This window comes from Neopsephotus bourkii, unplaced genomic scaffold (assembly GCF_033783945.1).
Source record: "Neopsephotus bourkii isolate Nb327-2 ecotype Australia unplaced genomic scaffold, CSIRO-AGI_Nbou_v1 NB_1287, whole genome shotgun sequence".
NCBI lineage: Eukaryota > Metazoa > Chordata > Aves > Psittaciformes > Psittacidae > Neopsephotus > Neopsephotus bourkii.
The window spans coordinates 1,858,757-1,876,078 of NW_026901771.1; the positions used below are offsets into that span (position 1 = coordinate 1,858,757).

The 17,322-nt window shown below is 37.5% G+C and overlaps 1 protein-coding gene across 1 annotated transcript in view; it reads left to right on the plus strand.

Annotated features, from left to right (window-relative positions):
• Window positions 1-17,322, plus strand: part of SPAG17 (sperm associated antigen 17) — a 95,462-nt gene that overhangs the window by 45,676 nt on the left and 32,464 nt on the right. The window contains exons 17-23 of the mRNA XM_061365393.1: window positions 1,448-1,602; window positions 6,261-6,427; window positions 7,961-8,055; window positions 9,660-9,881; window positions 11,059-11,170; window positions 11,716-11,844; window positions 13,389-13,502. Of these exons, the coding sequence (XP_061221377.1) occupies window positions 1,448-1,602; window positions 6,261-6,427; window positions 7,961-8,055; window positions 9,660-9,881; window positions 11,059-11,170; window positions 11,716-11,844; window positions 13,389-13,502 (994 nt within the window). The remainder of the gene's footprint in view (window positions 1-1,447; window positions 1,603-6,260; window positions 6,428-7,960; window positions 8,056-9,659; window positions 9,882-11,058; window positions 11,171-11,715; window positions 11,845-13,388; window positions 13,503-17,322) is intronic.

The following is a 17,322-nucleotide window of genomic DNA, read 5'->3' on the forward strand; positions in this document are numbered from 1 at the left end:
ATGAAATCAGTTGCGAAGTACCGGGTATTATCTCCCTAGATAACTGATGCAGTTTTATCCCTTTTACATTTGACCAGCCCTCATTTTTCCTTTCAGCTTCTTGTGTGAATTTTTGCTTGTAATGGGTTTTATTTCCTGGCCTGGCCAAATGCAGCTGTCCTTTTTCGTAGTGAGTCTTTTAGTTAAACATGTGATAGAAACAAAATGATCTTGCCCTTAGGGGTGATCCTCCCTGGCAGTTATGGGACTCATTAGCACAGTGTACGTGAAAAAAACACTTCGCAAATACCTATACAATATATGATTTATGGGCAAATAGAAAATGTTGTTATAACGGTACTTCAGCCTTTCAGGGCTACAGAAGCTTCACTTACAGAAATCCTTCAAGCTAAAGACTAAAACTCATCTTTCAGAAAGAGTGAAATATGTGAAAGATAAGTTCAAGTGTAAATGGCTTAAGTTGGAGGCGTTCTCTTGAGAGGAGTGAAGTTTTAGTTCCTGTGCTGCCTTAAGCTTTATATGCTGCAATTTTTATTTGATCCTGACAAATGCTATAGGTGGCTGAAAGAAAGGCTGCTTAGACATTTTCAGTACCATGTCAGTATCACAAATTTGAAGTCTTGCCATGTATTTCAGTACATGGGGAATTCCTTCTTATGCAACATAAATAGCTAATACTAACTGAGCTGTCAATAATTAGAGAATCTAGTCAAAAGATTCTGTTGGAAAATAACTGCAACAGAAAAGAAAAATTATTGCAACAGAAAATAACATTTTATAAGAATATTTCTTTATACTACATCAGATCTGAACATATTTTTTCCATCAGCTGTTGTTAAAGTTTTCATGTTTAAAAAGAATATTCATTGATACGGAATTATTTCTGTCTTACTGGAGTTACATGGTTCTGTAAAAGTACTAGTTTAAAAGGAGGCTTTCTTCTAGCTATGTTTCAGCCTGGAGACTATGTAAACATTGCAAATGATGGGGCAGTACAGAGCAGAGTAGAACACAGATTCTGAACACAGTAAATCTCAGAGCTAGGCAGGTTAGAGTGTAGCAAATTGAATAGCAAGTAAGCTTAACCAAGCAAAGAAAAAAGTAAATTTGTTTTCTTTTTACCTGGTATATGTTAGCTGTGCTTTAATTTAGTAGTTATTATTTAAACACTTTATTATTGAAATTTAAGTATTTCTTTAATACTTAAATGTATTTGTTTATTTTTAGCCAAACTTTTTCATTCATAGTCAGTCTCAGAAGGTGGACCATAGTGACTGCTTCTCAATATGAATAGCAGAGGAATTTCAATTTCACCTACCTGAACACTTCAGATTGCTGGAATACAAATGCTTTGCATACATCTTATAGAAAAGCAAAGTTCTGAAACACTTTTTGCTCAAAGCTACTGTCTGCAGGGAGGAAGTACCTTTATTTCTTTCCTTTCCAGGTTCTTCATACTGCATCCCAAGAATATAGATGTATTGATTCCTTTTATCATATCCAAGATAACTCTTTGTTACTGGTTCTTCACAATCCCATGAATCAGTATCATTTGTGCAAAGAGACTTGGGATATTGCATTGCACTCTAATGTTGGATTCAGGTAATTTATTGTATCTGTTTTTATTTAGCTCATTCTCAGTCATTTTCAGTTAAAGCCTGCATGGCTGCGCTTGGGGCAAAGCTGGGATAGTAAAAGATATCACAATGTAACACGTTTATGAGAAAACATGTAACGCAGCTGGAAAATGTCATGCAGTGTTATGCCAAAAAAGCATTCTGTTGAGACAAAGCTTTTCTGAGTGAGGAGAGCCATGCAGTAACTGCATGTGACACCTTATTGCAAACTATAAAAAGAGAGGTAATACACACATACACACAGAGTCATAGTAGGGATATCCTGTCATGGTTCAAATAAAACATCAAGAAAATTATGATGAGGACACTTCAGGTGAAGGAGGTTGAAAAGAAAACTCTGTCTAAGAATATACTTAACAGTTTTTTTATCTATGTGTACACAAACTGGGTGAGTGTACAGGGAAAATGTTTCGAGAAATGTTAGAAGCCCTTTTTTTCACAGGATACCACATTCTTCTTAATCTCTCATCAGTTAGAAGGATGTGAGTGGTTGATGTCTCCACTTAGAGCTTTTGTCAGTGGACCTATTCATTTTGCACTGAAACAGCAATATAAAGGGTAATGTGGATCTGCAACAATGATAAGTGATGAGGTGGATCCAACTTCTATGCTAAATAATTGACAGAAAATAGAACATGTGTCCATGTACTGATATGTAAAGAAGTTACAATGCCATGGAGAGACAGATGAGCTATCTTTAACCATGTCACTCTGGAGTTTTATGGACTTATTAGATTTGATTTATCAAGTAGAATTTCAGCAAATTATACAGTGGGCATCCCATATCCCATTTTTCTGCAGACATCCCTCATTTATCAGCATATAAGATTTTTTTTCATGGAAACCTTTGTTGGCACCTAGATATTTGAACAGGTTTGAATGCTAAACAGGCAAAGTGTGACTTTCTGAAGACATATTTTGCATTAGATTTCATGTCTTTTCTTTCAGTCAGGGAACATTGTGTGAGTCCATCTTAGCTTTCCAGGCACTTGGACTTTAATTATTTGCCATTAAAAGAGGCTATTGTGATTAGCATTGTCTGGGAGCAGGGCCAGAAGAGATTTACCAGCAGAAACACAAAGTTCCTTGGAGAAAATGCTGACTGTTTTGTGATTGTTGGGCAAATTAACAGCTATCTTAAAGTCTGTTATACAAAACTCTGAAGTCGAGAGGTTTTTACTTGCCAGCTATTCTTACTGGGTTTGGGGGCATTGAATGAGTTACCAGGTTAAATACCTGGTGTATCTGAGATGTGTGCACAGGGCTGATACAGATGGTATGAGACCCACAAGAAACCCATACCCTTTTGGAACAGACACTGGAATCCGGGTCACATACTCCAGTATATCTAGCATGTCACTCAGCATTTACATACACTGAGTAACATGTCATCCGGATGGCATATTGCTGTTGTGTTGTCTGTAGGAGCAGATAGTGAGGAACCAGACTTCCTCAGGAAGCATTTCTTCTCAAAACACAATTCTTCATCTGTGGAGTCTTAGAACAATTTGGCTGGTTACCTTGAAAGGGAATTGAAATAGCCAGTTAAAGGCCAATTGAGAAATGGGAAGAGCTCTTGATACCTTCAAAACAAACGTTGCTAATTTATGTCCAGAAAAGGAATGAAGCATGTACTTTGGTAAATGCATTATAATTCAGTTGAGGATGAAATAGCTCTATGCTTTTTCCTTCTTACTCTTCCACATACAGTGGAAACAAGGCTTAAACATCAAAGATAACTTCTGCTTGGGGCACACCATCTTTGTTCAGTAACACTTGGTCAGATTCTGTTTCAAAGCAGCAAGGAGTCCCTGAAGTTTCTAAACTGGCATGGAAGCTTACAAGAAGGTTACACTTTTGCTCTTTTGTCATAGAAATATTCAGTGTCGCTGCCCTATACGCTACTTAGTATCTTTGAAGAGCTGTGGGATCTCCTGCTGTTCTGTTATGTGGCATCTATAGGTGTCTTTCCTCTCCAGCATAATCAGCACATTTTCTGACCTTAGTCAACCTTTTTGCTAAAGATCATTTCAGATTTCCAAAGTATCATAAATATTTGCTAGCATATGTTTCCAAGCAGCGTAACACTTCTGTGCAAGACAGTGTTTACATACCTGGAGTGCTTCAAGATGTTTCATACAGTTAGCTTCCAGATCCTGCTGAGTTGCCAGAAACAGGCACAAACCCTATTTATCAATTAAGCAGTAGTATTACTAGTTTTCATCTTTGTATGAAATAACTGGCTCTCAATGAGTTTAGTAACAATTTGCTGATTTTCCTTTTATTAAAATTACTGTAATTCTAATTTGGGGGATATATTTAAGAGTTACACTTCCACCACAACAGAATTACAGATACACAACAAACACTGCTTGACTGCCTCTCTGTTAGGAGTTCTCTGCCTGTGTTTACTTCTTTCTTACCTATTCTGACATCTTATAGACCACAGACCCACTTTGTGGGGTTGTTCCATAGTTGCTGTCTGGAATATACTTCTGTTACCTGTTAATCAGTTGGTTACAGTGGGTCCTTTACAGGAAATTTTCATGCAAGGGGAAAATTAAATATCTTGTGTTTTAAATATCTTATGCAAAAGTAGCATCTTTTGCTCCTGGTGATCTCAGTTACCCTTCCCTGTGGATATCTTGTCCCATACTTCATGCAGAACTCAGGAACTGTACTGTTAAAAGAGCAGGCAGCAGGCATCTGCATGTGAAATCCAGTTATGCTACTAAGAGGATCCAAAGGCATGAATACATATACCTGCAGTGGTACGTGTGTATAGAACATTTCAACTCTGGTTAGAATAAGTGGCCCCTCCATCAGGAAGCCAAATGAATTCAGACATTATCAAAACTATTCTTTTGCTCAGAGTTAATCTTAATGACATTTGTTTACTGTTTCATAGTAAACATATTACACAAGTTACTGGAAAAGAATCATCCTTTCTGAGAAATGATTCTGAGTCAGACATTGGCAGTAGTGACATCAGAATACATATTAATAGAACATGTATTTTTGACTTTGAATGACTGTTTCATTGCCCTAAAATATTTTCCATGCGAATAATCACTTTTTTATTTATAACATATATTCATCTTCAAGTTATTCCAGTACTGGCAACTCTAGGTTTGCAGCCTAGTTTTGCTTTTTCTTTTCAACACCTTTGTTTTTATAGGTTGTACTTTTTTTCTTGAGATACAAGCAGGTTCACCTTGTCCCCAACAATTTCTCCATGAAAGTCTGGCACAACAGGCTCCACCTGTATTGCAGATGCTGGGATGGACTTGTGTGTCTTGAAGCTGTACACAAACTATACACATCTCCACTCTGTGCCTATCCTCTTAGACAAACAACGTAATGCTGCAATAAATACTTTGAAACTGTCATGAGGTCAAGAACTGGTTGTGCTGTCTACATATTCACAACCAAAAACTGTAATGAGTACAGAGCTTTTGAATACAGTTGAATCATCTTGAATTTATAAGTGCAAACCATTACGAAGACACAACAACTGCATCTGACACATTCTTTAAAAGCCCCTTTTATTTTTTCACAAATGAAGAATTTTACTTGAAAAGATTATGGTAACACTCCATGCCAAGGGGATGAGCAGCAACTGCATAGGAGACTTCTAGGCTTCATTGTACCTTAGGAGCAGTTGTTCACCATGAACTATTTTAGCAGTCATTTCAGATGCTGTTGGCCAATGACACAGTGCAACTACAGATGCCAGCTGCAAACTGGATCTGTTTGGCATTCAGTGCTCTCTTCAGCTTAACTGTTAAGAGTGAATATTCTTCATTTACACCAGGCTACGGCACTCTGATTCTCTAATCTGCATTTGGATGACAATTTCCAAACATCTTTCTTGTCACACAGATAAAGAAGAACTAGAAATTAAATAGAATTATGCCTCAGTTGCTGAACAAATAAATGAAGTATGTTCTAAAAGACAATATCAATTACGACATCTTATTAAACAGAGGAAGTTCAGGTTAGATATAAGGAAGAAGTTTTTCCTTGTGAAGGTGGTGAGGCACTTGAAAGGGCTGCCCAAAAAAGTGGTGAATGCTCCATCCCTGGCAGCATTCAAAGCCGGATTGGACAGAGACTTGAGTGACATGGTCTAGTGTGAGGCATCCCTTCCTCACAGGGGTGTTAGAATTGGATGATCTTAAGGTCCTTTCCAACCCAAACCATTCTATGATTCTGTGATTTTAAGAGTAACTAAGAAACTAAGTTACCTTGGTGGTAAAGCAGAGGGGAGCAGAATGAGTCTGAACTTTTCTTAAACTGAAGGTCTGTATGTTTTCTGACTTCCTGGATTTTCTTTGGGAGCAGGCATTCTTTGGAAGAGAAGTTTCTAATACCTCTTTTCAAAAGGATAACCAAAACCCCAAACAGTAAGATACATTAAGCAAAGCAGGCAAAAGTACCAGCTCGCAAGTAAAAACAGAAGCCCCCTCAAACACAAGCCTTCTCTCAAAGATTATAGAGTAATATTTGTATAAGAAACTGAGAAGCCAAGTGATCTTGCTTGACCTAAAAATCATATGAGTGAAAATTGTATTATAGTGTATTATATATATTATATAAATAGAGGAATGTTGTGCTTTTCAGGAGCTATCTCGAACTGGTGGTCAACTCAATTGAAGAATGGGTGAAAGAGGAAGAAGTCAAATACCAAGAAGAAAAGATGGCTAAGAAAACAGAGTCTCTTAAAGCCACGGCAGAAGGACCTCCTGAATTGACAGTCAAAAAACCTGGCTTCCCTATGAAAGCTGAAAGTGAGCGTCCTTTTGTTTTATCCTAGAAAATTTATTTTTCATGTTGACTGCTGAGCCACAAAGTTCTTTAGAGCAGAACTGAATGTATTTTTTCATAGGGTAACCTTGTTTTGTCATCTGTATAGACATAACTGTGTTTTGAAATTCATTTAATACACTAATATAAATAGTCTGCATCATCCTCCGTACTGACAACTGAGACCTTTAATGTCAATGTACATTTATGATAGCTGTGTTTATTTAGTGGACTTACTTTAAGAATTGCATACAATTATGGATTTCTATTTAAATGACTGAAGAGATGAGCAGTAGTTAAAGCTGGCAACATGGCTCAGGAAAATTCCTTTTTAAAAGGGCACGATAAAGGCTTAGGTCAGGAGATGTAGGCTAGAAGCTAAAACTGGAAACTGGAATTGACTAGACTGCAGACTCCTTCTGACGAAACAGAACTTCTGTCCAAATTGTCTACTTGCGCATTTAAATGGTATTAATGATTTGTTGATATTTAGCCTTTGCTTTGTTTGCCTTTTTTGAGAATGCTTTTTGAAACCTTCTAGTACTAGTAATTAGCATTTACAAAAATGGGAATGTTATTCCTCAACCCAGTTAACACATCAGATTATAGTTTGCAAACAGAAACTACAGCTGTGCATTCTAAATCGTATCTGTCAGTTTCTCACAGGAGCTAGAATGAATCTTGCCCATCTGGTGCCTCCTGAAACATATGATTCATAGAGAAGTTCACTTCCTGAAGAAGTGAACTTCTGGGTGGGATGTACAGATGGGCAAGAATGTCTTTAAGTGATTTCAATAACACTGACTCTCCTGTAACCCACACTGCAATTCCTACTTAGTAATACAAAGTAATTTAACTACAAGTTTCTGATAGCATACTTCATCTTTTCTAGCAGGTAAATATTGGGTGTCCAGGCATGATAGAAAGCCATTAGAGAGATATCCTTTTCATAAGCCAAGATGCTATAAAGACCTAATAGTAAACAGGGGATATGGTGTTTCTTTAGTTAAGATTTGAAGGTTCAGGCAGCATTTATTCACTTATTATTTTGTCTGACTCCAGTATTGAGTTTGTGTAGGGTGAGCTGGTTGAAGCCCTGTATTTGAATTCTGAAACAATGTTAGCAGCACAAATAATAAATACAGCTTACTGTTTATTGCACATTGCTCATCTACTAAAACAACACAAACTTGTTGCAGGAGCAAAGCCTTGAACAGCAAGAAGCAGTCAGTCTTTAAATATGTTGATATATTGTTTAGCAAATTTGGACACCAGTTATGACTATTTAGTAATACTAGCTGTGAGAGAAGTTTCTTCTAACCTGAACAGACTTTTTATTTCATTAAAAAACGGAATTTTAAAAAAATTCCTTATTCTACTTTTATGCTTTTACTATTTTCAAATATATATAATTTAAATCTAATTTACTTACACTTCCTTTTCATTTTTTCATTTTTAAAAATTATTCAATTTTTATATTTTTGTAACCTTATTTATTCCCCTTTCATTTCTCAAAGGCAATGCATCAATACTTGAGGGTATAATGAGGACCATTCCAGAATTTCAGTCCAACAATGAAAGAAGTCCCTTTATCAGAGAAGGTTCTCTAAAGGTGAGGCAAAAATAAGTATGTTTCTTAAATGGACTAAACACTTCTTTCTTAGGAAGGTAAGCCTTCATTCTTGCGTAGGCTTGACTCCTCTTAGTTTTTCTTCTCTTGGCTATATTTTGTATACTTGTTTTCTTTAGTTTATTCCTTATTGATTCAGTTATGTTATTTTCTGCAGAGAAGGCTGTTTGGAGTTAGACTATAGTTTCGGAAGGCAAGTCATAATTGCAATATTGGGAAATGAGAGTTACGGATAATATCCTACTTCTTGTTGAAGCTTTCTGGTTATAAAGCTATGGAAACATAGATCCAGATTCATAGAAGTTCTTATGTACCTGATTTCTACTTTTGCTTTCTAGAGGTCTTTGAAATTAAGGAATGTAAGTATGACCTCAGAGTTCCCTTCTGGCAGAGAATCACATTTTATAGATGTAGTCCATGGTCATGGGCTACTGTTTTTTGACTTACCTAGGTCAACACAGTCAGTTTCTGGCTGAGGTAGGAGTTAAACACACATTTTTCAACTCATCCTTGGCACTATCCATTAATCTGCAAAAATCTAGATTAATTAATGTTGTGCTTCCTTATTCTGTACTTCATTTTTTTGACTTTTTCACTTTTTTTATCTTTCTTATAGTGTGTAATTCTTTGCACTTAAAGTACTGATATTGGAATGTAGATGTGAAATTGTGTTAACCAGTTCCTGGGTACTCAGCTTGAACTGAAATGATGCAAGTTAGACTAATGGCTGACATGTAACTGTGAATGCTTACCATTTCTTCCACAGAAATGGTTGTGCTACGGTATGCTTAGAATAAAAAATGTTGCAAATCCCTAAATACTCTGAAAAATCTCAAGATATTCCTGGTACAAGTTGATAATTTTGGCATTGATACCTCATTCCTCTTTATGTAAAAGAATAAGATCATTTTATCTCAGTTGCATTTTGGGAATAAGCTAATACCAGTGATGCATTCTGATTCTGTGATGAACATTGTGGAAAAGTGTACAACAAAGTAATTCTTTTGTGACTGAATGCATGAAATACAAATAATCATCTGATAGGTCTCCCATGGTGAAGAATAACTGATCCCATGGACTGAATGAGTCAGTAATTTTATGCAAAATCATAGAATGGTTTGGATCGGAAAGGACCTTAAGATCATCAAGTTCCATTTCCCTCCCGTGGGCAGGTACACCTCACACTAGACCATGTCACCCAAGGCTCTGTCCAGCCTGGCCTTGAACACTGCCAAGGATGGAGCATTTACCACTTCTTTGGGCAATGGGTTCTAGCGCCTCACCACCCTCACAGTGAAGATCTAACCTTATATCTAACTTGAACTTCCCCTGTTTAAGTTTGAACCCATCACCCCTTGTCCTATCGCTGCAGTCCCTGATGAAGAGTCCCTCTCCAGCATCCTTGTAGGCCCCAGTATAATGCGTCTTATTGTAAACCTTTCGACATGTTTGGAAGGCATGTCTTAGGGTGACTTTGAACTTTGATTCCTTTGAGGTTGCGTACTTGTACTTTCAGCATGCACACATGAAGTATCTTTTAATACAAGGGGAGCCACAGTCTTTGGAGTTCCTAATGTTTAATGTAGGCTTGGAAAGAGGAGCAGGAGCAATTACGAGAGCAAGAAAAACTTACGGATGAAAAGAAAAGAAACGAAACTCTGGGATGTAAAAAGAAAGGACAGGAGGTAATACATGGAGAAAGTAAAGGTTCCAACAAGAAGTTTTCGCAAGAGAAGTTTAAAGAAGAGTCAGCAAAAGCTGAGGAGGATCCCAGCATCCCAGAACCACATTCTGAGAAAGTTTATAAGGTAAGGAGTGCCCTACGTTAGGAAAGTGCTAACTATATATATATATATGGAGTCAAGATTACAGCAAAGCTATTATCCATTGGGACATTGGAGTTCAGGGCAAATTAAGCCTACTAGGTCTTGTTTAACTCCATTGTTGCAGCAGCTCCTTTCCTAAAATTTTTGGAAAGCAGTTTCTGATGCTTAAGATTATTTAATTAACTTTCATGGGTTTTAGTGTGTATGATATGAACACAAAGATAAGTTGATCTTGTTTATGTGCCCATGGAAAATAGATTTATGGGATGAATTTTGCCTAAAAGTGTGACTTCCATGGGAGCGGGTGGGAAGGGGGGACATAAAGATCTGTTTTAACACCCATATTCTTCGGGGACTGCTAGACTTAGTTGAAGTTTTGGCTGTTCATATTGGAAGTCAAGGAGGAGGAGTTAACTGTTTCTTCCATTTCCTATTTCAAAATTCATTCTTGGAGTGCCCTAATACAAGGTATTCCACCTGATATACTAACAGAGGGGCATTTTTTTACAGAGGGGTATTTTTTACAGAGGGAACTCTTCACTAGTTTTGTCCAGTGTTTAAGCAGTTTGCACTGCTTTTTAATTGCAGAGTCTATGCCTTGCATCCAATACTTACGTATGTCACTATATTTTAGTCTGAACTTCAAACTCAGAGGTACATAATATTTCAATCTGAAGTTGAGTACACTCACCTAATTTTTGCCAGTTTGTGGCTTCTTAGAAGGCACATCAACCTCAGGATCAGATTTACGGTGTCTGAATTCACAAATCTAGAGGGTGGAAAGTTGAATCTTTATCTGCCCTTTACCTGATCCTATTGTACTTTTTCTCTTTGTACTTAGCCAGAATTTTGCTTTCCCTTCTATTATGTGTTAACCACCAGACTACTTGTTAGTCTTCAGCTTCCATGAAGGCACCATACCACTGAAGGACCAGATTCTGCTCTCATGTGGAACAAGTTACTTCAGCTAGTAACTGAGAAATTATTAGGGTGTGAGAATAGCATCCTATGTATTTGCTAGTCATTATTACATTAGTTAAATATCTAAGAAAAAAAATGTTAACCAGAACAGCGGGATCCTGATGATCTGACCTTCATTTACCTCTTTCATGGTTTCTGCCTTTCTCATTTATGCATAATTGAAAACTTGGTTTTCCAGTTTCTTGGCTACAATATGGGGGAAGATGTCATTCAAGTATCAGGAGCCACTCAGTATCTTTTCCCATCTGATGGAGGACAGATTCAAGTAGAGAAGATAGAGTTTGTAAAAGGTGACTTGTTAATTCTTTATGCTTTGCTTTGACTCAGTTACTGACTGATGGTATAGTTTCTTAATCCATAAATGCTTTTTCATGTCCCAGTAGTAGAAATTCAGTAAAGACGTTGTGAGGGTACCAGTAATTTCATTTCAGCCTCTTATCACTACTAGTGTTTACAGTTTTTTGTAGTATCTTAGCAACTGATAGATAAAGTATCAGAAAATTGGAAATGGAGAAAAAAAATCAGTTCCTATTTATCTGTTCAGTGGCAGCCAATGCATGATATTTCAAGAATTGCTGTTCCAATAATTTGTCCAGTCAAATGCAGTGTACCTAAGCAAGAGGGTTATTCTGCTGTCTCTCAGATCTAATTATCAGGAAGCTTTTGAATTTTTAGGCTAAGCTCAGTGTTAACCTTTATTTTGTCTTCTTGGTCTGCTGCTGGGCTATGCAGTCCACTTCTGAGCAATTTTTTCTCTTTGTGTGCTTTAGAGTTGCAGGTGCAGGGCTGTTCTGAAGCCTGGTGGGAGCAATAACAGGATTCTGTTGCTTTGCAGGTCTAACCTTGGTAAAGGTGAGAGTGATAAAAGACAACCACAATTTCTTCATTCATATCACAGATCCCAAAAAAGACTTAAAAGAAATCAAAGTGCAAGAAATTAATGAAGAACAGAAGATGAGATCAGGTTAGTGGATTGGCATTACTGGAATTTAATAGTCTGATGTATTTTGGAATTGGATGCAAACCTTATCAACTAATAGAAAACAAATTCCTACTAATGGCAGAGGGTAAATAAGATCATTGTTGTGTAAATAGAAGCAGAAATCCAGTTGGCTGAATTAACCGCCATGTAGAGAGATCTTACCAAGACATAGAAGCACCGTACAGGGCAATAAGCACAAACAAGCCTCTTTTACAAAGCAAGGAAATCAAAGAAAAGAGTCACCATTCCTTTAGAAAAGAGTTTTCTTCTTTAGTGGAAGTCTCTTTCAGATCTTAATATGGCCTGGGAAAGCCTAAGAAGATGCAAACTGAATCGTGTCCTTTGTGACCAGAATAATTGTCTGCCCTTTAAAGGAAAGACTTCCCTCATTGAACATGACCTCCTTTTGTGGGTCAGATGAGCATAGCATTAGTGCCTCCTGAAGACCTGTGCTGTGGAAACAGATCTTTCTGCAGTTCAGCAGCTTCTGCTGCTGGTTTATATTTTGCTAATGCTCCAAAAGCATTGAATCCAAATCCTTTCTGAAACCAGGTGTTTCCAAGGAGGCAAGTCTGTTACAATTTATATGTTTGCCAAAAGCACTATAGAATTGCTTTCACTGAACTGAAGAGTATCGGAAAAGTATAACTTTCAGTAGGTGTTCAATCTTCATCAGTGTTAGAGAGCATCCTGTTCTTGCTCCTCTCACTGGCTTCAGCTACCACCAGTGATGTAATTACAGGTCATCTAAATAGAAAATTTGCATGCCTTCCACAGGTGAGATGTTTCTTGTCTGCCTTTCTGAAAGTAGACCTGTATCATTCTGGTGAATGCCAAATGGTACTTCCAGTCACCAGTGTGCTAGCATCTGAGGCAAGTTGTATTCCCTTGGCATGAGTGGGAGGCTTTCCTCCCATGTAAAAAGAAGTACCTCAAAGAAAGGCAGTAGGGCAGAGAAGAATCAATCCACTGTGGTACCTGGCAGTGGCTGAATGGTGGCATGGTAAGTTTTTAATGCAGTCAAAATAGCAATAAAGCATTCTACAGGTGTAGTCACCAATGAACATTGCAATGACAGACAGTAAATAGGAGCAGGCAAAGTCTAAACATGTGCGTCTTGTTGATGAAAGACCTTGGGGATGGCTAAGTGTTGAGTACCTTCCTTAACCTTCTTTTATAGGCTTCTCTGCTGCTCCTCACAGTTTTAAGAAGCTGTTCCCCATATTGGAAATCCCTAGCTAATTAAACTGCAATTTCTAGATGGAAAGTCACAGCTGTATTACACAAAACTGACTTATATACTACTCTATATTATATATACATACACACACACATGTATATGTGTGTATATATATATATAAAAAAACATAAAGCTTTCCCGTCCTACATTAGTCTATTTTAAGGGCTAATCATCCACATGGAGGTGCCCCTGTTCCCACCAGTCCACACCAGTCATTGGTTTGCAGGTCAGGTGGTTCTGGTATGTGTTGCTGTCTATAAAATTAATTTCAATTTTTCTTCAAAAGGGAAATCAGAAAATCAGAAGCAAGCTGTGAGCAAGTTTGGGTCTTTTTCAGCCACCTTGGAAAATGGAATCCAGCTGTCCCTGAGCTATTACGGACCTACAGGGAAGACAGCAGGTAAAGTAAGCAAATAAAAGTGGATATTTGAGAATGGTAGAGGGAAATCTTTTCTTTTTATTTGCTTAATTTTTTTTCTTCATCCACTCCTTCCTTACCCCCATAATTTGTCGCATGCAATTGTGCCTTTCTCAGCAGCTGTTACTACATGGCGGGGAGTTTTTAGCAAGGCTCAAGATGAGATGACATTGTCAAGAATATTCTGTGATTTGAATCTCAAAACAGAGAGGGGTCTCAATGATTTTTTGCTTCCTGTGAAAACAGAGCAGTGCAGGGAGAAACTTGCAAGTATTGTCATTAAGTAGCCCAGCAAAATCAGCCAATTCATTTGAGCCAAAGCAAATGTGAATTGGCGAGGTGTCTCCTTGGTTTTCCAAGAAATAATATTTTTGTAAAGTTACAGAGGTGATTATGGAACTTTCATTTGACATGAGGAGTTAGACTTTAGGTTACAGTTGTGCAGACATAAGGAGGGATTTCTTTCAGCCCTTCAATAAACACATTCACCAACTGGAAGCAATTGCTTCACAAAACCACAGTGAAAATAGCATCTGCTTTTACCAAGAGCTTTTTGTTTCCATTATATTTGAAAGACTACTGAAACCATCATGAGGATAAAAATGAAACCTTCCTCTGATCAGAAAATAATCCCAGCATTTTTCAGCTCTTAAAATCTGAAAACATTTAGTTGGCTGCATCTTTGTGTGGACTGTGGCAAACCATTCAACTGTACACTCAGTTTTAATTTTTAAAGTACATTTTACAAACTAATGACTAAAAAATAACTTTTAAAACTTGGGCCAAGAGAGCACTTACAAGGTAGTGGACTATGAAAACTTGTATTTTTGCATAAAAGCAAGATGTGCCTAATTAAAAATGTCAGCTGGAATGTTCCGGCTTTCTCACATCTACCATGTGCATCCTATTCTACATCAGAATAATTCTTGCCATGTTGAGCTTTAGTGCAGGGCTGCTAACTGACATTTGTTGATTGCATATTTAGTACAATCCCTTGCTTATGCTTAATTCCTTTTGTGGGTGCTTGTATCATAGAATAGTTAGGGTTGGAAAGGACCTTAAGGTCAAGTAGTTCTGACCATAAGTGTTCAGAAAAATTTTGACCAGAAATACTCTGGTTTAGACCATTCTCATATGCCATCCATCCCTAATGTAGAACAGTATGCCATGTAATCCACAGTTTCTCTCCACTGAGTGGTTATATTGGGTGCAAATTGCTTCTTTTCCCTGCATTACGAAAGTAAGTTTCTGGAACCTCTTTAATGCTCATTTTTCTTCCTGCTTTTCTCATTTTTTTTTCCTCTTAGATCTTCCCTTAGGGAAGCTAAGATGAAACGCCTTAGACTGTTTGCAGCTTCATGCATTTTTTATTTCTTGGTTAAATGTTAGTATTTGTTGAAGTTTCAAACGAGCATTTGTTTTCTCTAGCATGACCAATATCTAACTTCAGACCACCTTACAGCCAGGTTTGTAAGTGAGCTCCTCATTGCTTTGTGAAGCTGGCACTGCTTGAGCACCTGCAGGGCTTTCACCCTTGGGTACTACAGCACCATTGCACTTGCTCTTCGTGCTTTGATAAAATTATGAGAGTACAATTCCAAGTGTTAGAAATCTGCATGTCTGTGCAGGAAGAAGGAAACCTTCATATTCCTGAAGACACTTTTCCTCAGTTTCAACAATACACTTTTTCACTGTTATCCTCTGACACTGTGTTCTCTTTTTTCAGGGCAATCAGACTAAAGGGGTAGGTGAAATTTCCTTAGGGGTCAAGAGCCTATAATAGCTTCTGTTCTTTAATTCAGCACTCTGGGAAGTAGTGTCATCTGAACCTGAGCATACTCCATTTCACAGCATGGGTATCTGTGAATGGTAACTCCATTGCTAATTATAGGAACGTGCTTATACACAGTTTGCAGTGTTCACATGGATATTTATACTCACCTGACAAGATGGACTACATTCACTAATGATTTTATTGTACATTTGTCTCAGAATCCTTCATCTGAGTTATCCTGCTTCTCTGTTGTGCACTAGCTCTGTCAAAGCCTATTAGTCAGCTGATTCTTCCCACCATCCACCTGGAGATGGATACTACTGCTTGTTTCTAGAATGGCCATGCTGTCTCAAATACGTGTATCAGAACAGACTCCATGGAGAATTTTAAACTTTCCTATTTTATATAATTAGCTGAGACTTTATCTCTAGATTATTACGAAAGAAACATATTTGTTCTCCTTTCCTCAGACTTCCCATAAGCCATAAAAGCCATAAAGCATAATTTCAGTACAGGAAAGCAGAGTCGCCTATTAAAGCACCAGACTCTCCCACACGAGCTAATGAAAATGGGAATTTCAGAAATCTTTGTGGTGATGTAAATTTACCTTTCACACTAAAGGTCATGGATATATTCAGATATCTCTGTGTTTCCCTAATGCTGGAACCTAGACAAATACTGAGATTGAAAGCTTAAATACTGAGGTGGAAGTCTTGTTATCCAAGTCAAAATAGGAGTTTATCACCAGATGATAATAGTTTCTTCTAGCCTTAGAATCTTAGGTTTTAGGTCACTTTTTCAGTTGCCAGAAGTGTAGAATCATCCATAAGGAAAATGTGCAGAGCTAAAACCATTGTCAAAACCTTTCTGGAAACAGTAGACATAGTAGCACTCAGGCCTACCTTCTAACTTTTTTAGCCAAAAATATACTAACACTTCATCTACATTAGAGAACATGATAATATGTCACACCAGAATGGTTCCATTATCATGCTTCCAGATGCATTTCTTTCCTTCTTTGCCTGAATGTGAGATCTGGATGGCAATTTGTCAATGAGTTATTTAACTTTTCCCTGCCTGATGCAACACTTTTCATATTAAATAATACTGTTGATTGGAAGAAGCAGAATTAAAATGTAAACAAACAAACAAAACAAACAAAACCAAGTGTTTTGGAAGTCTTCCTAAGGACATTCCTAAAATCACTGACTTGTTAAACTTAATAGTTCGCAGCAACTACTAGGCGAATCAAGCTTGCTTTACTTATTTTAAAAAGGTTTTCAAAAGTGGTTTCTGAGATCACTGTGGTTTGCTCACTGGGGTTTTCAGTTCTTATCTGTATAGGTATAGTTAAGATGTGGGTAATAAGTTGCTTCATCTGCAATAACATATTCTCCAAAGCAAACAAGAATTCAGTTGTTCAGATTGTGTGGATGGGAGACAAGGTGCCATTTTGTGATTTGTTGGGTTGGGAGTGAGGCTGCCTTGAAGCAAGAAAAGATGGCTCAAAAAAGCCCTTTCAGAAAAGCATGAAGGTTAGAGCTGGCTGGGTTCTTTGATGGAAGAGAAATGTCGGCTCATTGAAACAAAAATGTTTTACACAATATCTTTGTATTCATTTCATTTTCAAGAAACTGTTTTGGAAAGCAACATGGCTACATCCTGTCATGCTTAGCGGGCTGCCCTATGCTTGGCCTTTTAAGAATTGGGAGAGTCTTACCAAGTCTAGATCATCAGAGTCTTTCTGAATCGCTATAGCAAAATAGAGCTATGTAGTGCAAAACTGCTGGAATCAGTCTGTTCTGGGTCAGCCCATGATAAAGCATAACAGCAGTGACCGCTACCTAGATACTAGACTCAGAATGTCTCCACCTGTGTTAGAATTCTGGAGGTAAAAGAGAGTTTTAAATGCTGTCTTTTCTATTTTTGAGAGACCAGTGAGGACCTGTGGGATACAGGAATTTCAAGAAGTTTTTTTAGGCTGACAAGTAGTCAGTCTATGGAATAATGAATAATTTAATACATTCA